The sequence below is a fragment of the Marmota monax genome, unplaced genomic scaffold (assembly GCF_021218885.2).
Source record: "Marmota monax isolate L192 unplaced genomic scaffold, Marmota_monax_Labrador192_F-V1.1 WCK01_AAM20220418_F8-fsc00073, whole genome shotgun sequence".
NCBI lineage: Eukaryota > Metazoa > Chordata > Mammalia > Rodentia > Sciuridae > Marmota > Marmota monax.
Window position 1 is genome coordinate 3145062 of NW_026692846.1, and position 26578 is coordinate 3171639.

The 26578-nt window shown below is 42.0% G+C and overlaps 1 protein-coding gene across 25 annotated transcripts in view; it reads left to right on the forward strand.

Annotated features, from left to right (window-relative positions):
* Ptk2 (protein tyrosine kinase 2) overlaps nt 1-26578 on the forward strand; it is a 229663-nt gene that overhangs the window by 61468 nt on the left and 141617 nt on the right. For all 25 annotated transcript variants that reach the window (XM_058580855.1, XM_058580854.1, XM_058580847.1 and 22 more), the window contains one exon: nt 19024-19250. In XM_058580855.1, coding sequence (XP_058436838.1) covers nt 19056-19250 — 195 coding nt within the window. In that variant the 5' untranslated portion in view covers nt 19024-19055. Of the gene's footprint in view, nt 1-19023; nt 19251-26578 lie in introns of those variants that run through there.

Here is a 26578-nt window from a genome sequence, read left to right on the forward strand (position 1 = left end):
CTTCCAAGCCTATACTGGGTTCAAGATGGACAAGCACAGTTGCTGTGGGACGTTATGAACTTTAGCAAGGGGGGAGATGGTAGTGTTTGGGTTCATTGCAGAGCAAATGATCAGAGCAACTGGGTTTCCAAGGGTGTTTTCAGGTGGTCAGAAATGAACACAGTTGCTTCTAACTGAAGCAAGCATTTATGATAGAACGTGGGCCTGGGTGAGAGGGGCCAGAGCTCTCCCCTGGGGAGGATGTGAGTAGGGGACGTGATAAAGGCCAGAATTGGTTCATCTTAGGGCTGGAGCAAGCCAGTCCTCAGATGGGCTGGTTCTGATGGAGGTGCTGTCCTCCATCCCTGTCAGAGCTGAGTACTGCCCTCCCAACCCCAATGGCCCAGCCTCTGTGAGTTCCTTCCCTGCCTGCTCAGCTTACTCCCTTGCACAGACAGGAAAGCATCAGACCTGTTCATGCTGGGTGATTTTTGGCTTCATGATAAGGACAAAGATGTTGGTGTACAGGAATTGGCTGAATTAGTTATTTCAAGTTTGAGAGTTAGGATGTGAAGATAGGGTAAAGAGCTCATATCCAAAGAACATACAAATCTCTATCTTGAGTAGACATTCTAAACCACACACTTGACTTTATCAGTCACATTAACCTCAAAAAGCATAGCAGTGTCCCAATTTAAGAACACATAAAATTCTTACCAGGACAAGCTAAAAATAGTGGAACAGACCTATATTTATATACTTTGAAACAAAACTTTTAAGGTGTCCTTAAAGCACTCTGGGATCTTTTTGAAATAAAATTCATTGTAATGTTGAATTTGATCTAAAGATCTCACCCAAGAAGATTATATTGTAAAGTATTTTAAGAAGATTTTGGTAACACGTGTAACTATATCGAGGTTTCCTAGGCATGAAGACAGTTTTAATTCAGAGTGCTGGATTAAAGGTCAATGTCCACAATGTAAGGTGGCAGGGCTGTTGAGGCAGGGAGCCAGATTGGGCTAGTCCAGATTTATCAATATGCACAATGTGAAAGGCGGGAAGCTTAGGAGAGGGGTCAGCAGTGTTGTTGTTGGAAGTTGTTAAAGTCATGTTTGTTCTGTAATAGAATTTTAAACTCCATCTGCCAGTTAGTGCATCTGTCCATCCATGCAGATAGCCCTGCTTACTGCCCATTTATCTTCTCTAGCAGTCAGCTGCCTCTTGGTACCCACGTTTGATACTCAGAAGCATCTGATAACTTGCAGGGAGGAGCCTCCCAGTTGCTTCCTGAATCTCTGCTTGGTAAACAGTGGAACCCCATTTACTCAGTTCACACTGCCAATCCAGATCATCTCCTTGGCCCTTCTTCCATGTGTAACAAGCACATCATTCCATCATGGATTCTGCTTCCAACACACCTCAGGTTGTTAAACTTGTGTCCCTTTTGGTTGCGTCCACTCCCTGGTCTGTATTACCCCTTCTCCTATCAACTGAAACCTTGCAGGTGCTGCATGCGGACGCCGCTCTGAGCAGCATATGCATAGAAGCTTATACAAATTGCCCCATGTAATTCTCACGAAATGAGGCAGGAATTCCTCAGAGTACCAGTTTTGCACACAAGACAGTTGAGGCCCTGAGAGGTTAAGAGACTTGGCAGTGGTTGCTTAGCTCATGAAGGCAGTGTCAGGTTCTGATCATCAGGAGTCTGACTCCAGTATACTTAATCATTGTGGACACATATCCAAATGGAGAAACCATAGCTCACGATGGAATTATCTGCTTTGTATAATATTTACATGTTGATAGAAGAATCATGACTTGTAATCTCAGATACTTTTCTTTGGATACCGTTCATTCCACAAGTGTTCAGTGAGCACTTAGTGTATACTAAGCCCGCTATCAGAACTTGGCAGATGTCAGTGAGTAAAGCCTCCTACTCCCTGGTGAAGTTGGTCTTCCAGTGAGGAGCATAGCAAATGATAAGAATAGTAAGTTAACAAGAATGAGTGATAGGTGCCCAGAGTCACAGTGAGGCTGCTGCCGCCAGATGGCAGTTTTCTGGAGATTGTTGGCCAGCTATGTTGTGAGGGTGTCATTCATAGAAGACCTGAAGGAAATGAGGCGTTGGCCTGGGATGTCTGGAGGAAGAGGGCTCCAAGTGTTAATTGTATGGCAGAGATCCCTGATGGGGGAAGGGCAGCATGGTGGGGACGTGAATAGAGCGAGGGCCTCTTCCTGTCTCTGCCCACAGGCATGGAATGGAAGGCCCACTAGGAACCAGCCACACTTGCAGGTCACTTTGAATCCACCTTCCTTAAAAAGAGTTCAGTGAGAGGAGTGACTGGCGCTCAGTCCCTCTTCTACTGTGTGGGAAGCCTGCATGCATTCTGATTTTCTGCAGGTGGGCCTTGCTCCTGTGTTCTGTGTGGGACCTCAGCATCAGGGCCTTCTTGCACCTGCACCATTCTGTCCCTGGCCTGACTGTTGGCTCTGGGAGAAGGCCATTGGTTCTCCAGCCTTTTCCTCTTTCACTTGAATTGGTTGTTTTTGCTCAGATATGATCTTCTTAGGGAGACAGGCTGCATGCCCCAGTTGATGCATTTCATCCCCACGTTGCATTGGGCAGCACTGTCCTCAGGGCCCTGGTGGGGACAGTGAACCACACAGAAGCCTAGTGTGTGTTCTCTGGCACCCTGTTTAATAAAAGGGAGCCATGCCCTCACCTTGCATGCAGCCCACCCACTGTGCTTTCTACCCTGTATCTCCTACACAGTAGATTCCTATATTTTCATGATTAATGAGGTAACCGTCTGCTTGGAGCAACAGAGGTTTAAATTCTTAGAACCAGATAAGAGGATGATGGAAATGTTTCTGGAAATTAGAAAACACCCAAGTTCTTTCTTTTTGCTTTAATGGTTAGTGACGCTGATTTTTGAAGGGTGGGGGGAGAAAGCATTTACAGATCTTTGATTTCAAGTTCATTCATGGATGTTTAAACTCTGAGGAATTTATTATAAGTTCAGTGGTTTTCTATATTCCTTTATATTTTGTTTATTTGTTGTGCTGGGTATCACATCCAGGGCCTCAGGTGTGCTAAGCCAGCACTCTACCACTGAGCTATGTCGCCAGCCCCAATTTCCACCCCCTGTAGTACTGGGGATGAAACCTGAGCTACACTACCAGTCCCTCTGTATTTCTTAACTTATCTAATTTTAGTTTAGAAGAGAGAAATCTAACTTTAAAACAATTATCATGAGATATTCATTTTGCATTTAAGTTATATTTGTAGATTTTCATAATGTAGCTCATGATTTTAGATTTTGGTTTAGATGTAGACTTTCTTCTTTAAGATAGACAGTTCAACTAATATACATCAGTGTTTTTGCTTTGTATTATGTCTCTCTTCCTGGAACGTTGCATTAAAGGAGTCCCATTTTAGGTGTTCTATAAAGTTTGATGTTGAAAAGAAACCATTGGTAGTTTTAAGAGACTAAAATGTTAATATGGTGATCAATGGCTGTTAAATACTTGGAAGTTACTCATTTTTTTCATCGTAAATCACTAAACAAGATTATTTAAGGAATCAGTGAACTCAACTCCCAGACAGGTTGCCCTGTCTACCCTGTGTCCCAGATTTCCCCCCACCAGGAGCCTGGGCATGTTTGGTCTCCCTTGGCCTGCTTCCCTGTTCCTGGGGTTCGTCACTTGCTTCCTGTTGTCCAGGGTGTGAAAGTAGCACCCGTGTTGGATGCAGGTTTCCACTTGTTTGTACTGTGGTCAGTCCAGACTCTGTTTTTCCCTCATTTTTGAGTCTCTGTCTTCCTTTACCATAAAATGGGGTTAAGGTTCGCTCCTGAGAACAGGATTAAATGAGATAATGTATTTCACAAATCTCAGATACCTCGTATATTCCCAATATTCAGTAAAAGGCTGCGTGTGTGTGTGTGTGTGTGTGTGTGTGAAGGGGGGGAGAGGGAGGAAGGGAGGAGAGAGTGTATTTTAACACTGCAAAACCTGGCTTCCTTTTGTCTTCTTAAGAGAGTTTGGGTGTTTTCTGTCTTTGCGCAAAGTAGGGTTTTAATGTGGTATTTTGGTGAACATTTGTAGAATACCCACTCTGGTTTCCGTCCAGTGTGCATGTGTGGCAGTCCAGTGTCAGGGTCCACTGGTGAGCTGTATACCGCTGTGAGTGGGCTCCTAGGTCTCCTTGCCTCAGCCAAGCCCTGGGAGCTCCCCTGCTTGGACCATTTGTGCCCTTTTGAACCCTCTCTCAGCATCCTCTTCCTTGGTGTGACTCCATGGAAACCGCAGTCTCCATCACCAGGACCTCTCTGTCACCACAGCAAAGGTTCTGTTGTGACCAGTGGTGCCTTGACCATGGCTCTCTTCCTGGAAGCACTCCTGGGTTGGTTCCTCAGCAGTCTCTTGATTCATCTCTTAAGCTGCTGTCTGTGGCTTCTTGATTCCCCCTTCCTCTCACCTTTCTCTTCACGTAGCACACACCCAGGGTGAGTTTTCAGACCTCCTTCAGTGTAGGAAGTGGGCTTAAGGGGGCCACATGTCACAGGGTTTGGAGGTATGACACAGCTAGCCCATGTGGATTGAGGAAGTCAAGTGGGGTCGCGGACTAGTAGTGCACGGGGGTTAGAAGAATGGGAGCTGCCTAGGTGAGACTGCGTGGGTTGAGCCTCAGGAACACGACAAGGGACACCATCCCTGCAGATTGTATAGGCCAGGTATGGCAGCACCGATGGGGGTTGGTTCCAAGTCCTCGAAAACCACCTGGGGGTACTCAGGTCTCTCGAGGACAGGGAATACTCTTTATGCATAAGCCACTTTTGACTATGGCTTGCTTACTGATTCCAGTGCTGTGTGAATGGTTGTTTGAGACACTGACAAGAAATCAGGGTCTGTACATGTTTAGTGCAGACACTGGATTTTTCTCTTGGATGTTTTGTTCCACAGTTGGTTGAGTCTGAAGGTGCTGAGCCCTGGGATGTGGAGGCCCACTTACTCCCCTGCCTGTAAAGAAGAGGTGCAATGGATAATTGCAACATGGTTGAACAGGTGTTCAGCCAGCCTTCAACCCCAGTGCCTAGGCACCCGATAGCCACATTGCCATCCATGCTTTGCACTAGCTGGCATTTATCTGAATGACCTGGGAAGGTATAGAGTCCTGATTCTAGACCAAGACCTCCTAGCCTGAGTAGAACACTGCTGTAATATCAGTTCTTCACACCTTTCCAGCACATTTCCACCTTGGTGAGGTCTTAAAAATGAAGGGCAAATAGCCAAGGGTTTGTTTTGATTTAATATGCATGGGAAGGTCATGTGATCACTCTTGTGGTTCTGTATTGAGAAGACAGATATATTGTGTATGACATCTGACTTGTAACAATGTGCACTTAATGGATCTGAATGGGGAGTGCCAGTATCTGGAGTGAATTTGAATGGACCATGTACTGGTGTCTGTGGAGCTGCATGAGAGAAAGCATTGGCTATAGTGTTTATCCAACATCTCAGATCCCCTGAATGCCTTTGGGGCTCTTGGAAATATCTATTTTTGCCTAATTATTGGGGGCCTAACCTTAGTCTAAGAGTGTTGTGGTTAGTGATATTCATATATTGACTGTAAAAGGGAAAGCGAGCCTTGACTTGGGGGTGGAGTACAGCAGTTTGGGTTCCCTGGTATAGTCCAAGGGTCCTTGAGTTTGGCACATTGATAGGCAAAAGGAAGCAGAGGAACTGGGTGCCATTTCACAGTCCAGTAGCTTAAGCCAACAAGGTGAAGGGAATATACTCTGGTTTGTCTTGATACCCAAACTTGGATAGGGACCTGGTTCCCAGTCCCCTGGATCCATTAGATGATCTAGTAGCAGAAACTGTTGGAGCTGAGAGATGTGCTGCTGTGCAGTGCCCCTGGGCCGTGCCTCTCACCTGCAGGTAATCAGGTCCAGGTGACTTTGTCTCCAGGCAGTCATGCTTTCTTTCTTCTTTGTTTTTGTTTTGGTGGGGGATGGAGCTCAGGGCCTCTTGTGAGCTAGGCAAGTGCCCTCCTAATGAGCCACCTCTCCTGCCCTCTCCTTTCCAATTCTCAATTAAGAGTGCCTGTTTTCATACCTGCTGATTCTAACAGCCTCCAAGGCCTGTGGGTTTAGATGTCAGGTCCAAGCCCCTAGGAGGGCTCCTCTCTGGCATCGTGGGCCCCGAGTGGGCAGGAGTCTCTGCCATGCAGCCGTTAGGAGTAAGAAACAGAGGGCCTTCGTTATTCTAGTGTTCTGAACTAAGACTGCACCTTTACAGTATGATTTTTTTTTTGTCTTTTTCAAGTGTAAAAATTGAGAAGGATTTGCACTGTTAGAAAGTCTAATGTGGGGCGTTACTGAATTACTTTATTAATAAAGGAAAGGATCATTTTTACATCTGGATCCCAAAGGAGATCTCTTCAACAGTTGTTTTACAAGTTGAGTTAATTAATTAGATATATAAAAGCAATTATTTCTAATTATTCATATGTTTCCTCCTTTATGAGATAAGGGAATAGATCACAGGGTTATGGTGGTCCATCAGTGGTCTGCCAAAGCTAGTTGAGGTGTATCAAGTCTTATGAACAATTGTTTTTGTTATCATTCATACTCTTTCCTTACTTAGTAATGTTAATATACCCCAGTGTGTCTGGGTTCAAGTATATACATGTAGATAATGATACTTTTGATTTTATAGATTTTTTCAGTACTTTGTTGAATTTTATAAAGAACAAGTATATTTAAACAGGTAAGAGTATCAGCAGGGCTATGAGCAATTCAGTACATTTGAATGTTTTTTGTTATGTTGATTTTCTTAGGATTTTTTTTTTTTTTTAAGTCTCCAAAAATCATTCACCAGTTACTTTTTGAGGGGGGAGGTACTGCATTTAATCCCTGGGCACTTTTCCACTGAGCTACATCCCAATTCCTTTTTATTTTGATACAGGGTCTTGCTAAATTGCTGAGGCTGGTCTTGAATTTGCAATTTTCCTGTCTCCACCTCTGGACTTGCTGGGATTACAAGCATGCACTACTACACCTTGCTTCACCAATTACTTTTTTTTTTTTTTTAAACTAGTGACATTGAATTTTTTATTAAAAAAAAATTTTTGAACATATAGTACCTCCTGTTCTCTTCTACTTTTAGGAATAAAAGTTTTAACAAGAAGAAGTTTTAACAAATTTTAAAATTTCTAATTTCTGAAAAACAGTAGGCTTTTTTAAAAAAATAAAGACTTGATTATCAGAAATAATGTGTAGTTGCATACCATTTTCATATCACTATTCATTTCCATTGTTTGTCAATTTGTCTGTGATGCAATCTGGGAACAAATAAGCAGTCACTAGATTCCTGTTTTAGAATGTGAAGAAATTACCCACTGTGGGTATTTAATGATACATATGTGTGTGTGTATTTGCATATATTTAAAATTCAGAAGGGAAAAAGTAACTTAATCTGGTTACTTTAAAACAAATATTTATGTACTAACCAAAACAAGAAGGATTAAGATCTTTTCCCATTTGAACTTTTGACTATGTAAAATCTATTTTCTGCACTTTTTTTTCCCCTGAGGATAAAAGTTTTTAATTTCCCTGTGGGCTAAAAGTAAGAATACATAATACAACTTCTTTAGAAGTAAATATTAATTCTTTAACAGTCACAAAATTTATTTTTAAAAATTTTTCTTAAAAAACAGAAAATAATCTTTTTTTTTTTTTTTTTTTGTAAAACCTATGGTATTAATCCCCACTTAACCAAATTTTTTTGAAAGGGCACCAAGTTCATATTCTAAGCATACATAAAAAGGAACCGAGTGTATAACTGTCTTAACAGAATTAGACAAACAAGAATGGCCTTAAATAAATAAATAAGGAAGTAAAGAGTACATATATTCTAAGTAAGAAAGTCTAATTTTGCAGGCTGAATGCCCTATGGAAGGAAGAAGGTATTAGCATGCATATACATTTCTAGGCATTCTGGTTGTCTTTAAACAACTCATTACAGAGAATTTTTTTTCTTATTATAAAATCATTACTTGCCCTTGGAGAAACTGTGACTTTTAAGTGTGTTATGACATATATATTTCTTTTAGTTATCAATGGAACTTTATTTTTATTTATTTGTAAGAGAATTAACTTTATTTTTATTTATTTGCTGAGAATTAAATCCAGTGCCTCACACATGCCAGGCAAGCGTTCTACCACTGAGCTACAACCCCAGCCCGAGTTTTATGACTTTTAATAATGTAACTTACATATAAAGTAATTAAATCTAAGTGTAAAGGAATTTTCAATAACTGCTACATTCAAGGAAGTATTATTTACCTGATTATGATTTTTAGGATATTTCATCTTATTTTCTTCTCTTTAAGTCATAAAATGACTTAAATCGTTTGGTTTTCTTTTACTTTTCTTTATTTTATGATATCTACATGTAGAGAGAGGTATGTTAAAACACTATTATAAAAATCTCAAGTGAGGCTATATAAGTAAGACCTATTAATATATAGCATAACATTGTTAATCTTTGACCTGGTATATCGATTCCTTTGGAGAATAAATGTCCCAGGTCATTTCTTTTTTTTTTTTAATATTTATTTTTTAGTTATAGGTGGACACAATATCTTTTATTTTATTTTTATGTGGTGCTGAGCATCAAATCTGGTGCTTCACGCATGGTTGGTGAGCACTCTACCTCTGAGCCACAACCCCAGCACCCCCAGGTCATTTCTTTATAAAAGAATTTTACTAAGAGGACCAGCAATATGGAGAATGATTTCCTGCTACCGCCCCCCCCCCCAAAAAAAAAAAACAACACAAATTAATCAGTAGTTTAGAGCAATTATGTAAAATATAAAAATATGTAATTTATAGCTACAACTTTTATGTTAAAAGCTGTTAAAAACTAAGAATAAATAATTCAAAGATTTATCTAAGTTAAACAGGGCAACTGATAAAATTGATAGTGATCACTGTAAGAACTTACATACATCTAGTTAAAACAGAATAAAAATTTATGATTTTTTTAAAGTGGTAGTTGATAACAAGCAGTATAAAGAGTGTCCACAACTTGGTGGCTGGCCAGGTTTAAAACCTTTTTCAAGTTGTTTCTACAACAGACATAGTTTTGAAGTCTACCCACCTGAGTTCAGCAATTATGCTTTTAGAGTGTAAAATTATATGCCCTTAATTAACAACATGTATAAAGGTAATTTATAAAATACATTAGTCACTTTTTAAAAAAGAACATAGTTGTGGCATTATTAACTTACATGGTACTGAGAATGGGACCTTTCAACAATTTTTTTTTTTTTTTGAATAGAAAAACTTTATCTCGCCATAAGTAAAGTCTTTTCAACAACAGGAAAACAAAATCCTCCAGGAAAATCTATAGGTTGTGTGAGACAAATAAGCAGACATAACATTTGATAGTGTATTTTTAAAAATTTTTTTTTTTTAGTTGCCAATAGATTTTTCACTGTATTTGTTTGTTTATATGTGGTGTTGCTGAGGATCGAACCCAGGGCCTCACACATGCCAGGCAAGTGTTCTACCACCGAGCCACAGCCCCAGTCTTGATAGTGTATTTTTGCCTAAATTTTGAAATAAAAATGGCCACACTCTTTTGTTAAAACATGAAGCTTCTGTCAAAGATATATTTCTTATTTTAGGGTACAGGATCAAAGAACAAGATGATACAGGTAAAGAAATTTTACAAGAAAAATCGTGACAAAAGTTTTCCAGTTAAAGTACTATAGCATTCAAACTTGATTTAAAATGTAACAAAAACAACAAGATTGCAAATAAAAATGTTTATGGATTTTCCAAACACAACTAAATGAAATAGTATTTAGGTAGTAGGGCTCATGCTGATGGCTAGCAGGAAGTAACAGAGTGAAATCTACTTGGAAGAAATCTTTAATATACACATAACAAGCCCAAGGGATGGGCTGCAGCAGTTTATTCATTACTGCTGTTTTCTTCCAAAATAAAACCTTGATTAAACCACTCATACTCTATATTATTCGTATCTTTAATTCAGAGATTGAGGAACTGTATATAAGAAATTAATTTATTTTCACTAAAGGGATAACATATTGTACCTCTCTGCCAATGTTTCTTGAAAACCTTCCATGTCAAAACAATTTGACAGCAGATATAAACAAATAAATACACAGTGGTCTTCATTATAGTCCTTTAAAGATGTGCGTTAATTCATGCTATTAACCTTAGGATCACAGTGCATAGAATACAAATATAAAAAGTTTGGGTGACTTTCAAAGAACTGTTGGATCCTTCACTTTATTTATAATCCCACCATAGCTGATAAAGTTCATTTCTTAAGCCCTGTCATGCATTAATCATTGAGTGGCAGGAGTTAATGAAAACTTCTTTTGTTACAACGTCCATTGCCAGCAATGACCATCCCCAAACTACCAAGGAAGTCATTGTTATTGAACAACATTTGAGGACCTGGAACTTTTACAAAAGCTTAATAAAAAATGAATTACATTTGACAGTTCCTGACACCTGCATTAATATTGTATGACTAACAAAAGCATGTCCATTGCATGGACTGAAACAGCCATCAACATGCGCCAGAATGCACATGAGTCAAAGTGCAGGCAAAAAGGGTTGGGGTTGTAGTTCAGTGGTAGAGCGCTTGCTTTGCACATGTGAGGCACTGGGTTCAGTCCTCAGCACCACATAAAAATAAAAAGTATTGTGTCTAAAGGTATTGTGTCTATCTACAACTAAAAATAAATAAGTAAAGGTATTATGTCTGTTTACAACTAAAACAAGTTTTTTTTTTTTTTTTTTTAAATGCAGTAAAAGGAAATAATCTTCATTGCCTATAGGTCACTTCCAGTTAAGGGTTAAAGTTCAAAGACTGAATGAATGATCAAAGTGCTCATTTTCTCAGTAGGACTGTCATCTGCTAGGAGGATAATAACAGTGGCATCAACAAGTGTCATCAGGCTACCACCATTTTGTTTTCTTTAGATTCTTATTACATGTTCTCATATAAAAAGAATTATCTGGTGGTCTTCTTGTGTAATTGAATTTTGAACACTCTTTTCGTGTAATGTCATCCCGGGACGTGGGTCATTTTGCAAAGCCAACAATTTTTTTTTGCATTGATGCCATGATGGAACCATCCCCAGACCAATTACGTTTTCAGAAAATATTTATTTATTAGTTGTAGATGGACATAATACCTTTATTATATTTATTTTTATGTGGTGCTGAGGATCGAACCCAGGGCCTTGCACGGGCTCGGTGAGTACTCTACCACTGAGCCACAACCCCAGCCCCTACCACTTTCTTTTGAGGTTCCAATATTAGAGATTTTAGAAATTAATTTAAACTTGATATTAAAGATAATTGTTGAATATTATATGACATTAAATTTTTTTATATTGATACTTTAAAGTAAGTATAGAACTGTACAATTTGTCATATTATCTGAAATTTTCAAAAAATCTTTTTTATGACGACAGAGCATTTTACACAGGTTACCCTACTTTGAACATGATTCATGTATGCACAGATTTCATTTACTATGGGTTTGTTAACTTGTACCCAGTCCCTCAAGAGTGGTTCAAATTTCTGTTACCGTGGTATCCTAATTATTATTAGTTATATGAAGTACAAACTCAGTCTACAGATGGCTGTATGAGCAACTGTGCACATAGACCCGTGGCCACTGTGTCACTTCTTTCACATTAGTAGTTCATCTCTTTCCCTTACGTATAGACAGCCACATGACATTGCATAAAAATGGGTAAGCAGAAGAGGGAGTTGGCCAACAAAAATGAAATGTAGAATGGAAACAAAAAGTTATAATACAGGGAGATAATATAGGTGTGGTTAGAAGTCTTGAAGATGATAAGTTAATGAGAAAGGACTGGACTTAGGTTTGCATGAGGTTGTGTTCACAAACCAGCAAACACAACTGTTTAGTTCCAGCTAGTGTACCATGAAGTTGCAGCCCTCACAGCTTGTTGATTGACTTTGATTAAGCTATTGGTGCTGGAGACTATGATGATGCAGTTTCTTTAGTTTTGGAGGAAATGTGGCCAAAGCATGAAAATGATAAAATTTGCATCCTGGCAGTAAGAGTGATAAGTGTGCAGTGGGCTGTACCTTTTATTGTACTGTGCAAGTAGCTGCAGGATTTTAGTTGAACGTAAATGGAGTTATGGAAAAGGATAGCCAATGTGGAACATTGACTTTGCTTTTAGAGCCTCTAGATAAGCAGCCAGAGGAACTTTAAGGTGAGTGTCTAGACATAGCTGAAGAAAGCTATGTGATAGAAAGGGTGGAAGCATCCCTGCGGGGGACACAGCAGAGCAGGTTGTGTTAGAGGACCTCTTGGAGACTCTTCATGGAAGGACACTAGCCGGTGATGGAAGTATTAGAGGCTGATCCACACTTAGAAAGGAGCCCAGTAGTTGGCCAAAGCATGGAAAAGATGGGCAGTCCATGTCTCAGCTCACAGGCGAGGTGGGGCGAGGGTGGTGCTGTTCACATACTTGTGCTAAGTCCTTGTGAGGACCCACACTGCTGTGCAGAGTGAGCACTACTTGTCTTCAGTCACATACCTTCAGTATCAGTTGTTGTTGCTGTGTAACAAGTCCTCCCAATACTGAGGGCTTAAAATGACAGGAACTACTTATTTTTCAAATCTGTAGTTTGGCCATGGCTCAGGCTTGAGAGGGACAGCTGGACTCTCTCAACATGATGTTAGCTCCGGACTCACCAGGAGCCAGAGATCCTTGGTCAAGATGGTGATTGTTTTCCATGGCCGGAAGTTGATACTGACCTCAGCTGGAAGCCCAACCCAGGCTTGGCTTGGGGGCCTCAGTTCTTAGGCTGTTTGAACTTCCTTAGAGCATGGTGGCTGGGTTCCAAGAAAACCAAGATCACCTGCTTGTGTTTTTTATTTTGGTATCACCCTTTAGGAGCAGTCCCTTATCTGTAGTCAGAAGCCAGACTCAGTAAAAGGAATGCAGGGCCTCACCTCTTGGTAGGGAGAGTATCAGAGTCACAATGGAAGAAGGGCATTTGGAAAATAGGAACTGCCACACATTGATATTATGATAGCAAGCTTTTAACTAATTTAACATTAGCTTTTGGCAGAGAAGTAAAATCAATACAAGGAATTTAGGGCATTCAGATTAAACTTTTTATGAGAAAATTAAACCCATGCCTTGGTTTATTAGGGAGGACAATTTTTATATCAGTCTGGTTAAGTATTCACTTTGGGATTATTACCCAGAATTTTAAGAACTCTTCAATTTGTTTGTGCTATACATTTAATTAGATAAGTTATGTTTTATTTTGCTCTGCTGTGTCCACTTATTTGCATACCTTTTCTCCTCCTCTTGTGTTCTGGCCCTGGCTGCTTTTCTTCCCACACACTTTCTTCCCTTCACTTTCACCAGGCAGCTTGGGTTCTGCTGAAGGGCTTAGTGGCTGGGCATAGCAGTGCAGGGAGGAGGGGCCTGTGGAGCAGGTGCTGGCTGGGGTCCTGCCGTCCTCATGTTCAGAGCCAGTCGTGGACTGAGCCTTGAAGTCCGTTCCTCTTGGCTTGACTCTGAGCCAGCCTCCCTCTTTCAAGCACCCTGTGGTGCTTCCTTTTAACTAAAGGGTTGTCCTAGAGGTGTGGACAGCTGATGACCATCTGCATGGCCACTCCAGGGTTCAGGCACTTGGGTGTAACCAGGCAGCCTGATTGAAGTCAGAGCTGGTGGTGCCCCAGCCTCTGGGACAAGATAAGGTTGAGAACTGACCGTAAGCGTCTTGAAACCTTTTTCCAGTTTCACAGCAGTTTTATGTTTATTGACTCTAATGCTAGAAGTTTTGTGCTTGGTTTTTATTTTTTTTTTTTTTTTTTTTTGTAACCTTCATCTTTCTAGAAATTCCTTTTCATTATATTTTACAAACGTATTGATGTGTGGCATGTTTGAACTGAAGACAAAACTGGTCCTTTATCACAAACTAATAGTGTTACCAGTATAAACCATGTAAAACACAGTTTTGGGTTTTAAAATCTTTCTACCTTGATAGTTTTTGAGAACAATACTCTGCAGTATGCAAAAATACTAGATACCTCTGATGGAGAAATCTTGAGAAGCTGTAAGAGAATGGCAGCAGATGCTCGAGGGCTACAGTGACAGCAGAGCCCAGTGGGACCACCTCTCCCTGTGGGGGTGAGAGCCATTGTTCTTTACAACTTTCACAGTTGGAGATCAGCAGCCCCAGTCATGCAGTTCCAGCTGTGGGTCAGAACAAAGGCAGCACCACACAAATAAGATGACCAGGCAATCTAGAGAAGGCAGCTCAGGACTTGTTTCATGGCTGGCCATTCCTGGAACACCCTTCCAGGCACCCCAGGTCAGGGTCTCGGCCCTCTAGACCAGCAAAAGGACACATGAAGAGACTTGAGTGCCACCTGGGAGTGTTGGGGGTCGAGTTGTTAACAGAATCAGGCCCAGAACTACCTGGAGGGAGGTGAGAAAGGCATGGTGGCAGAAATGTCCATTTGAGAATGCATGGTCCAAATAGCATTTTTACAAACAAATAAAAGCATTCGACTGTAAAACAGTCACATTCTGTCATGGAAAACTGCTTCACTCACACTGTAACAGGCTTATCTTTTTAAAAAGGTTTTGATGGCTGTAATCTCACTGGCTCAGGAGGCTGAGGCAGGAGGATCTCAAGTTCAAAGCCAGCCTCAGCAATTTAGTGAGACCCTGCCTCAAAGTAAGAATTTAGAAAGAGGAGGGAGGTGCTGGGGATGAGGCTCAATGGTAAGCACTTCTTCTTGGTCCCCAAATGAGACAGTAAGGACATCAAAGTAAAGCATACTATCAAGTGCTTCCTAAAGCAAATAGATAAATAAAAGCATTGCATTTTAAGAGTGTTCCAAAAGCTGGGTGCAGTGCACACACCTGTAAAATTCCAGCTACTTGTGCGGCTGAGTGTTTTGGTCAGCTTTTTCTCTGCTGTGACTAAGAGATCTGACCAGAACTATTTTAGGGGAGGAAAAGTTTATTTAGGGGCTCACGATTTCAGAGGTCTGATATATAGCAGGCTCCATTCCTTGGGGCTCAAAGTGAGGCAGGACATCATGGTGGAAGAGAGTGGCAGATAGAAATGGCTTACATGATGATCAGCAGGCAGAGAGAGAGAATCTACTCTCTGGATACAAAATATGTATATCCCATAGCCATGCCCCCAATGAACCACTTCTTCCAGCTATACCCCACCTGCCTTCAGTTACCATTCAGTTAATCCCACCAGGGATTAATTTACTAATTAGGTTAAGGCTATAACCTAATTATTCCTCTTCCAAACCTTCTTGCATTGTCTCACACATGAGCTTTTGGGGGGATACCACAACTAAACCATAACACTGACGTAGGAGAGTTCACAAGTTTGAAGTTGGTCTGGACAGCTTAGTGAGACCCTGTCTCAAAAAGGGCTCGGAATGTAGCTCAGTGTTAGAGCACCCCTGGATTCAATACCCAGGGCCACCCAAAAAAAGGAAAAAAAAATGTTAAGAGAAATCAGACACATGTCTGTCCACCCAGCTACTCTGTATGCTGAGACAGGAATGTGCTTGAGCCCAGGAGCTTCAGACCAGCCTGGGTAGCACAGCGAGATCCTAACCCACTCCAGAAAATGTGATCAGAGGATCTGATATACTAGCAACAGGAGAGCAGTACAAATAATATTGAGCAAGTCAGGGGGGCAGTGAGACTGAAAATAAGACATGTCCGAATACACCCCTACGGCCTGAAGCTCAGTGCCGAATTCTTGCCCCAAAGAGGAAACCAGAGTGATCACAAGTGGGCTTTTAGTTGATGGTCTAGCAACATTGCCTTGTATTCATTCCAGAAGTTTATTTGTAGATTATTTCAGATTTTCTTTATAGGTAATTATGTGGTCTGTGAATAATGATAGTTTTATTTCTTCCTTTTCACCCTGTGTTCTTTTTTTCTACCTGCAGCAATTGGTAGTAACTTCTGGGGCAAGGTTACTTAGAAGTGGTTATAGTGAGCATCCTTGTCTTATTTTTAGTCTAGGAAAGGGACGTTTCCCCCCGGCTTTTAATGAGTTTCTTGGAGCTACTCATCAGGAGATTAAGGAAGCTCATTCCTAGTTTACTAAGAGCCCTTTATCATGAGTGGTTGGTAAATTGTATGACATGCTTTTCCTGTCTGTGCTAGATAATTGTGGCTGTTCTCCTTTCTGAAAGTGGTGAATTACAAATTGCTTTTGAATGCATAATCACCTTTGCGTTCCTAGAATAAACTCATTTTTTTCGTGATGTATTCTTTAAATATTGTTGGATTAAATTTGCTAACAGTTTGTTAAAATGTTTCATTTTAGGAGATACCAGCTTGTATCCTTTTTTGTATTGTCCTTGACAGGTTTTGATACCACTGCTTTGCTTGTCTCAATAAGCTAATTTGGAAATATTCCATATTTGTTGAATTTTTCTGTGAGATCAATATATTTTTTCCATTTATTTATTGGAAGAATGCAAATATTCTTATAGAAATAATTTTAATTATAGATTGTTTATTTTTAATAGTATTCTAAATTTTATGTTTATTGTCTCAGTTTTCCTGAGTTGTGTTTTGAAAGGATTGTCTTCCATCTAAAATTTTCAAGTTCATTGGCATGAAGTTATTTATATTCTCTTATTAAGAATATTAAAATAGGGCTGGGGCTGTGGCTCAGTGGTAGGGCGCCCGCCGTGCACGTGTGAGGCCCTGGGTTTGATCATTAGCACCAAATAAAAATAAATAAAGATATTGTTTCCATCTACAACAAAAAAAAGTTAAAAAAAGAATATTAAAATATATTAATAGTCTCATCTCTTATCTAATTGTCTTTTTCAAAATTAGAGCATTTTAGTTGTACACTATAGTTGGGTTCATTTTGACAAAATCATGAATGTGTCAAATTTGATTTCCTTTCCTGTTTGTCCCTTTCGTTCCCCTCTCCCCTGCTCCTTTCCTTCCTCTCTCCCTTACTGTTTTCCTTCCTCTACTCATCTATTTGCTCATTTTTGATTGGTGCTTTCTACATATACATAAAGGGATAATTCCCTGAAGTATATTTGTATATGCACATAACATGATTTTGTTAAATTCATTCTGCATTTCCTCCCATTTCCCATCCTTCTTCCTTCCTCTCTGTCTCTGCTCCTGCTCTGCTGATATTTCCTTTATCTTTGTGATATTAACCCCCCCCCCGCCCCCAGCCTTCTTTCCCTTATTTTGTTCCAGCTTCCACATAGGAGAGAAAACATTTGACCACCCTTTATTTTCTGGGCCAGTCTTACTTCACTTAGCATGATGCTGTCCATTTACTTCCATTTACCAGTAAATGCCATGATTTTATTCTTCTTCATGGCTGACTAGAACTTCCTGATGTATACATACATTTTCCTGATTCTTCATCTGTTGACAGGCATCTGGAGTGGTTTCATGACTTGGTGACTGTGAATGGTCCTGCTGTAAACATTGAAGTTGCTGGATTGCATTGATTTTTTATTTTCAGTGTCATTAATTATTTCCCAACCATTTTATTTGTATCCTCATTTTTGCTTCATTCTTGATAGTGCTAATGTTTCTTGTCTTTTTCAATCCTTGATATGCCTTACTATTTCTTTTATTTTTAGAAAAGAGATAACTTGATTTTTTTAAATTTTTAACTGTATTGTTGGATACGTGTACTTTAGCAGTTATTTTCATTGTTTTTATTTGTAGCGGTATTTCTGTCTCCTCCCTGGATCCTTCCCTACAGATTCGTGGTACTTTGTTGTGGGAATTTGCTGTAGTTCATTTGCCTACTCTCTTGGGCCAGGCAGGAGTGAATGACCTTATACATACATATTGACAGGTTGTAAATATGTGTCTTAACTGGGGCTGCTGTAACTAAATGCTTGTAGTGGGGGCTCAGGCCGAGGCGGAGTCTTCCAGCATGCCAGCCCCTTGCTGCCCAAGGTCCTGCTGGCTTCTTTCCCACTAGCCACCTTTCCTGGACTCTTCTGGCTCTCAGACCTGAGCTGCCTGTAGGAAGAAGCAGCTGTCAGGAATTAGGTTCTGGCTCCATCTCTATCACTGTTGTTCGGGCTGCCACAGATTGTCTCTTCCTCGAGCCCCAAAACATCAGTTTTGTTTTGTTTTCTTAAAATCCATAGTTTCAGTTTAATCTCAAGGTGAGTTTATGAAATAATGCAGTCACTTAGGCTATTTTGTTTTCAGTAGTTCTCTATCAGAGTCTCTTGCTTAACCTGACTTGACTAAGTGGGAGGAACTTGTTTTGATTCTAGTGCATTTATTTATTTATTTATTTATTTTATTTTTATTTTTTTTAAGAGAGAGAGAATTTTAATATTTTATTTTTTAGTTCTCGGCGGACACAACATCTTTGTTGGTATGTGGTGCTGAGGATCGAACCCTGGGCCGCACACATGCCAGGCGAGCACGCTACCGCTTGAGCCACATCCCCAGTCCCTGATTCTAGTGCTTTTAGTTGCCAGTCTTAGTATGAATAAAGTCTACTCATTGAGTTTTTACTGTAGGAAGAATGAACTTTTTTCTTAGGGGAAAGTTCTCAAAACTGGGCAGTATTTTTAATTAACAAATCTGGCTTTTGCTATGAGATTTTTCCACACAATTCAAGACTGTAGAAGTAAAAGGGAAGGGACATAGATAGCACAGTGAATTTTTTACATTACTTAAACAGGAGTCCTGCTCTTCAAATGAATTCTCCAACAAGTTTGTGTTATACTGTGGTCAATCAGGTCCTGCCTTGGGCCTGGGGACACAGTGATTATTGTGGCAGGTTAAGACCCTATTCACCTCAAATTTCTTCTGCATGATACATCATGGGAGAGAGTGAAGAATGGTGTTGATAATATAAATACTAATGCATCATATTGTGATTTGATTTCAAATATTAGACATTGAAAAAAACTTTTTTCTCTTAACAGAATATGATAGATACCTAGCATCCAGCAAAATAATGGCAGCTGCTTACCTTGACCCCAACTTGAACCACACGCCACACTCAAGTGCTAAGACCCACCTGGGTCCTGGCATGGAACGTTCCCCTGGTGCCATGGAGCGAGTATTGAAGGTCTTTCATTATTTTGAAAGCAATAATGAGCCAACCACCTGGGCCAGTATTATCAGGCACGGAGATGCTACTGATGTCAGGGTAAGTATATCTCCCAGGCGACATTCTAAATGCATATTTATTTTAAGTTGAAGGATATATACAAAAAACAGATGAAGAGGTTCTTACTTATCAGATACTTTCCAAGTTACAGAAATGTCAGGATGTTACCTTTTTCCTTTTAAGCTTTATTTACTTAATATGTGACTGACTATAGTTTTAGTTATAAAATTTCTTAAGAAAATATTAGCTGAATCATATTCATGTAATGGTATTGACTTGTTCGCCACCCCCCCCATTTTTTTTAGTTCTTGAAAGAGAAGTTTTTATTTCTTGTGTTTCAATTAATAAAGTTTACGCCTTTTACATGTATGTGCTCAGTGATTGATTTAAAGATTCGTTTGCTAAAAGGATTCACAGGACTCCACAGTTTGTAGGTGAAGTGTCAGTTCACAGTGATTCCTTTCAGAAACTGGAGAGAGCAGGTGCCTCTGGGCTTGGCATGTGCCTTTTTCCAGATTGAAGATCATCTCTGTGTAGCACCTCAATATGAGGAAGCCTCAGGCCTCTGGTGGTATGGCTTGTGAGCTGGTCACATCGACACTTCCACCTGCAGGATCAGCCTGCACCCATGTCACCACCCAGGTACCGCCAAAATCAGATGCAAGTCATGAATCTAGTCATGGTTACTGAGCAGTGTTGCCAGCCTGCTATGTTCTTTCCCTAAGCAACTTAGGAACCTGTGACTGCAGACCTCACTCATCTTGGTCATGGCCAGGTATCAAGCCCATGCTCTAGACTGCTCTGGACACAAGCATGGGTCACTTCAGACAGCAAGATGAACCCAGCCTGTACAATGTTAAGATTAGTCATTCAGCCAGGTGTGGTGTCACACATCAGTGATCCCAGCAGCTCAGGAGACTGAGGCAAGAGAATCACAGATTCAAGGCCAGTCTGGGCAACTTAACAAGACCCAGTCTCAAAAGGGGCTGTGAGCTGTGGCTGTGGCTCAGGCTCAGTGGTACAGTGCTTGCCTCATATGTGTGAGGGACTGGGTTTGATTCTCAATACCACATATAAATGAATAAAGCATCAACAATTTAAAAAAATGGTAAATTTTATATTATGGGATGCAGCTCAGTGGTATAGCATCCTGGGTTCAATACCTAGTAAAACACACACATATATACGCAGGTCAGTCATCCAGAAACATTGTACTGATATTTTAGAATATGACAATATAGAGAAAATTACAGTCTACTCATGACAGACTCCCCTCCCTACCTAGGAGAAGGAATGCTGTTTACACCAGACTTCCCTTAAGTGACTACACGTGCAGGTAAATGTTGACTGTTATCTTCAAAGGGCTCAGGACAGTGAGTGACTTGTTCTTCAGAAGATGATACCAGATAATTATTAATCAAGAAAATCCAGAATGAAGAAGATTCCTGCAGGAAAGTAGTAATGTGGAAAGTTAACGTACAGCTGTCTTTGAAAATACTTAGGGTGTAATGGACGGAGCAGAAAAGTGAGCTAGAAGGAGCCACGGCAGCCATCCAGCAGGAGTCTGGATGGTGAGGCCCATATGCAGGCTGCTGCCTGACTATGGTCTGCCTTGCTCCTCTCTAGAGTTCCCCTCACCTCCCAAGGCTACGGCACAATCTGACTCGGCACCCTGCCTGTCCCTGCCGAGGGAGCTCGGGTTTGTCTAGGCCCAGCCTTGGTGCCACCCAGTTATCACGCTGCACAGGCATCCCTCCTGGAGTATGCTGTGCTGTAGCGCACTTTGCAGATACTGTTTCCTTTTCCTTTGTACAAATTGAGTTTTGTGTCCACACTGTGTTGAGTAACTCTGTGGCACCATTTCCCAGGAGAGTGGACTTACTTCATGTCTCTGTCACATCTTGTCAATTCTCACGTATTTCCAACTTTTTCATTACTCTTAAGGCAGTTATGGTCACCTGTGATCTTACTGCCATAATCATTGGAGGCTCTACACACACAGCCATGAAAGGCATCAGACTTAATTGATAAATTATGTGTGGGTTGTCCCTGCTCCAGCCACTGGCCACCTCCTGTCTCTCCCTCTCCTCCAGCTTTCCTGTTCCCTGAGATACAGTCGTATTGAAGTTGTGCCATCTAACAACCCACAGTGGTCTCTGTTCAAGTGGAAGGAATAGCTGCAAGTCTCTCACTTAGAATCTAAAACTGATGAAGCATTATGAGGAACGCCTTTGTGCCAAATGTAGCTAAGTGGAGTGCAAAGGGAGGTTCTGGAAGGAAGTGCTGCTCCAGTGAGTGCATGAATGACAAGAAAGTGAAACACCTTATTGCTGAATGGAGGCAGTTTTAGCAGTCTAGACAGACCATCCATCCATCCAGGGCAGCCCACAAGCCAAAACTTAGCCCGAAACAAGGCCCTCTCTCTCCAATTCTGTGAAGGCTGAGATAGATGAGGAAGCTGCAGAGAAAAAGCCCAGAGGCAGCAGAGGTTTGTTCTTGAGGTGGAAGGACAGAAGCAAAAAGGGAAGAACCATCAAGTGCTGACGTGGCAGCTACAGCTCATCACCCAGGAGATCTAGTCCAGGAGTCAGTGGAGGTGGCCGCGCTGTGTGGTGTGCTTCCCATACCAAGGGAGCAGCCTTCTGTCAGATAAAGGTGCACCTGGGACTTCCATAGGAGGAGCGCAAAGTCAGTGCCAGCTTCCGAGGAAGAGGGATTCTTCCTCACCAGATCTGCAGAGTGGGATTCTGTAGTGGCAGAAGTGTGGCCACTAAGACTGGTATGCTCTAAGCCCCAGAACCTGTGGGTGTTCTCTCACATGGTCAAAAGGCCTTCACAGGTGTGGCCTGGGAACAGGGAAGTCCAACACTAGTGACTTTACATGTCTGTGGTCGGAGGGAAGTGACTATGACAAAGGGTCAGATGCCATGTTGTTGGCTTTTGAATGGAGGAAGGAACTGTGAGCCAAAGCATGCCAGTGCGCCAAGAATCTGCAGGCAGCAAAGCCAGAGCTCCAGAGAGACCCACTTTAGACTGGTGCTCTCTAGATCCTGAAGACAACGCTTTGTGCTGTGTAAGCCCTGAGAGTGTGGTGACTGTTGACTTAGGCAGTGGAAGTGTGTCCTTTTAGTGGAGGGCTTTGTAGAAACAGGACTTGAAGCTCTGGACTGGTTGGATGACTCAGTGATGGGTCCTGGCAGTACAGGGTGTGATCAGAGAAGAAGATGGGGATGCTTTCACTTCTTGAAGAATGTCCAGAGGAGGAGTACATAGAGGAAGGAAATGCCACGCACTGCAGGTCAGTCCTAGGGGGACATAATGGCACTATGTGGCTTCAATGTCTCTTTCTTATGATAATGAGCTCATCTTTAAAATTAAGTGTGGGGAGATAACTGGAAACATCAAACCTCCCTTTTGCATGGTTCCCTGCCTTACCTCCCCGCATCCCCAGTCAGCTGTTGCTCACCTGCAGCGTTCACTGTCAGTGCTCCTGCTAGACTCTGGCCCTCCGTGGGTGAAGATGGCACCTCACCTGGGCTTGAGTTGCTAGTGTCACATACACAGTGGGTTCATGAACTGGAGGAAGGCGTCCTATGACACACTCCTGAGAGAAGTAAAGGTTTCGTTCCACAGCACTGTCTAAAAGATGGGGGACCAGATGGAACCAGGCAAACTCAGGAGGACACTGTGCAGCCTCGTCTCATTGGGAAGCAGCAAGGAAAAGCCTGGGGTGTGTCCTGTGGTTCTGCTGTTAGCATTGTGGCAGGCAGGCTAGCAGCGGGGTCACGGCCTCTCAGAGCCGCCCTGATGCCAGCTGCTTGCCTCCCTGAGCACGTTTTGTGGCAGCTGCTCCTGAGGCAGCTTGTCCATTTCTACATGTGCCTGTGGTGTGGCAGCAGCTTTCTCAACCACACAAGCACAAACACTACCCATCAGCAGGGAAATGACTACGTCTACTCCTGCTGCGAGAAATGCAGATGTGGGCTTCTTTTACTTTAAACTTTAAAAAAGAGTTCTTTTAACCAAAATATCAATATAAGAAAATAATCCAGGGCTGGGGATGTGGCTCAAGCGGTAGTGTGCTTGCCTGGCATGTGCAGGACACTGGGTTCGATCCTCAGCACCACATAAAAATAAAATAAAGATGTTGTGTCCACCGAAAACTAAAAAATAAATATTAAAAAAAAAATCTCTCTCTCTCTAAAAAAAAAAAAATTTCTATATTTTCCAGAAAATTGGGTATTTTAAAAACCTGGAACAGATGGAAAAGTGGAAGCTTCAGAGTAGCTGAGTATTGTTTTATATTTCCTATGACAAGTTTGTCATGCACAGTAGGATGAGAATTTAAATTTTTATTCAGCTAACTTTAGTAGTATGTTATAAACCATGTTCTCTCACTCCCTGGGGACATTCACATTTATAAATGTATGCATGCCAGAAGTGAGTGCTGTATATCTGAACGAGCATGTGCTATGGAAATGGCAGCCAGTGGTGTCTGAGTTTCTCCATCACTAACCTCTGCTTCTCAGGTACTTGCTGAGCTGTTCACAAGCAAATACTTGGTGCTCAAGATAACATCTATAAGCTGTTGAGTATGTGCATCTGTTATGATATGGATGTGAGGTGTCCCGCGGAAGCTCATATGTGAGACTAACGCAAGAATGTTCGGAGGAGAAATGATTGGGTTATGAGAGTCTTGACCTAATGAGTGAATTAATTGCTGATAGGATTAACTGAGTGGTGACTGGAGGCAGGTAGGGTGTACTAGGAGGAAGTGGTAAATTGGGAGCATGGCTATGGGGTATACCTTTGTACCTGGCAAGTGGAGTCTGTCTCTTGTTTCCTGGTCACCATGGGAGCTGCTTCCTCCACTACCCTCGTCTGCCATGATGTTCAGCCTTACCTCGAGCCCTGTGGAATGGAGCCATCCTTCCAGGGACTAAGACCTCTGAAACTGTGAGCCCCCAAATAAACTTTTTCTTTTCTACAATTTTGCTAATCAGGTCTTTTAGTCGCACCAGTGGAAAAAAACTGACTAAATCAGCATCAGCTCCATATACTTAAGAACCCCACATTTCATGTCTGCCACTGTCCAGAGACTCTGAGGGAACCAGAGAATGAGGAAAGGATGGAACACAGTGTAGACACATAATGAGAAAGCACAGCACAAAACAGGGAACCCCCTGCATGGTTATACTTTTAGTTACTTGGAGGAGTGTGAAAGTGTGACAATATGGAAAGTGCTACAATATGGAAACTGAAGTCACCTGGGTCTCTTCAGGCGGTGTGGTCCAGGGCGTGGACTCAAAGTCAGTCTCCTCCAACAAGCAACAAGACCATGGGCCTTTTCTGAAGCAGGGCTGCTCCAGGTTCAGCCTCTCCATGGACACTGATTTACAGCAGGTGGGTTCCAGGAGCTGCTCTGTGCACTGAGAGGAAAGGAAGGGACCTTTTTGTGGGATCGTCAGTGAGAGCACCCAGAGAAGAGGAATTTCCCTAGGATGTGAATGGTGGCAGACACTAGTATTAAGAAATGATTAATACCCTGCATGGCTTTGCAGTTGGCTTCTGGGTATAAACATAGACCAGTTTACTGAAACAGATTAGAAAGACAGGCTTTTGTTCTAGTTCCAACAGCAGAGGGCTTGCTCTTGAACCATGGTGACAATGAGATATAAGGCATGTGGCACACTGTGCAAAGGGTGACTGGTGTCACTGCCCAGCTGCTGAGCCACAGGTATTGGTGTGACACACTGTGCACCATAAGGTGACTAGGTTGCTGCCCCGGCTGCTGAGCTGGCAGATCTGGGAAGGGGGACAAAGCTGCTTTTGTGGGGATTCTAGAGTGGTGCCAGTCCCCTTGCTCGTAGGCCAGGGACATGCGTGCTGGCAAGGAGAAGCTACAGAGCTCTGCTTGGAGAGAGTCCGTAAGCAGCATCGACCCTTATCCAGGCATCCCTCACCTAGTGCGCAAGATCCGAAGTCAGTAACTGGGCTGATGGTTCCCGCGACTGGACACCCTTGTGCAGTGTAGAGCCTGGACGTCATCTACACCAGCCCTGTCAGAATTCCAGGCTTTTTGCCTCAAAAAGCCAGAAAGGACACTTTATGCCTCTCTCAGATCCAGATGGAGGGCTGCCGGCCACAGACTACCCTCCAGGACGAAAGGCTGTTGGTGTCATATTAGGACCGCCATGGATCACCGGAGCCTGATCCTCTGTTGGTGCTCTGACAGCTTGTCTGCTCTCTACCACTGTTCCTGGGTGTGGTTGGACACCTGAAAGGGAGCTCAAATGGCTGCCTCACCCATTCAGCACTCAGGGAGCTCCACCAAGCCAGACTCCAGGGCACTGTGCAGCCTTCATTGTTTGTGAATGTGCTGTGTCATGTTTGTTTGTTTTAATGGAGAGGCCGGGAACATCCTGTATTGTATTATCAACAGCATGAGGCCATAATGAATAAATAGCAAGTGTGGGAATTTAAAAAAATGTGGCTTACATTACAAGTTATTGTAGCTTCAGTTAATTGCTAATTTTTAATAACTAGTGATGATTTGTTTTCATAGACATGTTTTGTTATAAAATTAGCATTACTTAAAGAGCTTTTCTCATACCAGGTATGGTGACATGAGCCTGCAGTCCCTCTGGCTCAAAAGGTTGAGACAGGAGGATTGCAAATTTAAGGCCAGCTTCAGCAACTAAGCAAGGCTCTGTTTCAAAAATAATAATTAAAAAAAAGTTTGGGGATTTGGTTTAGTACTGAAGTGACCCTGGGTTCAAAGAACTCTTACTCTCTGCCCCCCCAGAAAAGCAGCTTTTCTCAATCACTGGAAAGCCTGGGAAGTGTGCCCCTGGGTCCTGGCTTTCTCTGCCCCTCCCATGAAGGGTAGCACTTGAGTCCTCACACCTGCTGCTGATCTGCAGACACCCTCTCAGTGGCGTCTCCACAGGGACAGTGTGGGGTGGGAGCTAGCTTTCACGCCCACCTCCTCCAGACTCAGGGACAGGTGTGTTGCAAGCTTTGGATTTGGGGTATTATAGGCTGCTGCATACTCTGTGAGAGCAGAGAATAGATTGATGAGGCCCCCCCAAGAACTCTTTATTTTGAACATCACCAGGAACATGGGCTTAATTGAATGTTCCTGAACGTGTGTTTTTAGAAAACATGATGTTTTAGCCTGGTCTTGAGAAATGTTCTGACCTCCCCTTGGGCCAGTCCTTGGGAAGTGGAACCTGAAGAACGCTGGCGCATCTTGGCAGGGCTGGGGTCATTTGAGGGCGGCGTTGCAAAGTGTTGAAGTTAACTGTGCTGCGTTTATCAGGAAGGACTTGGAAGAGCATCTTACTGTTTGTTTTTCTAAAACTTCC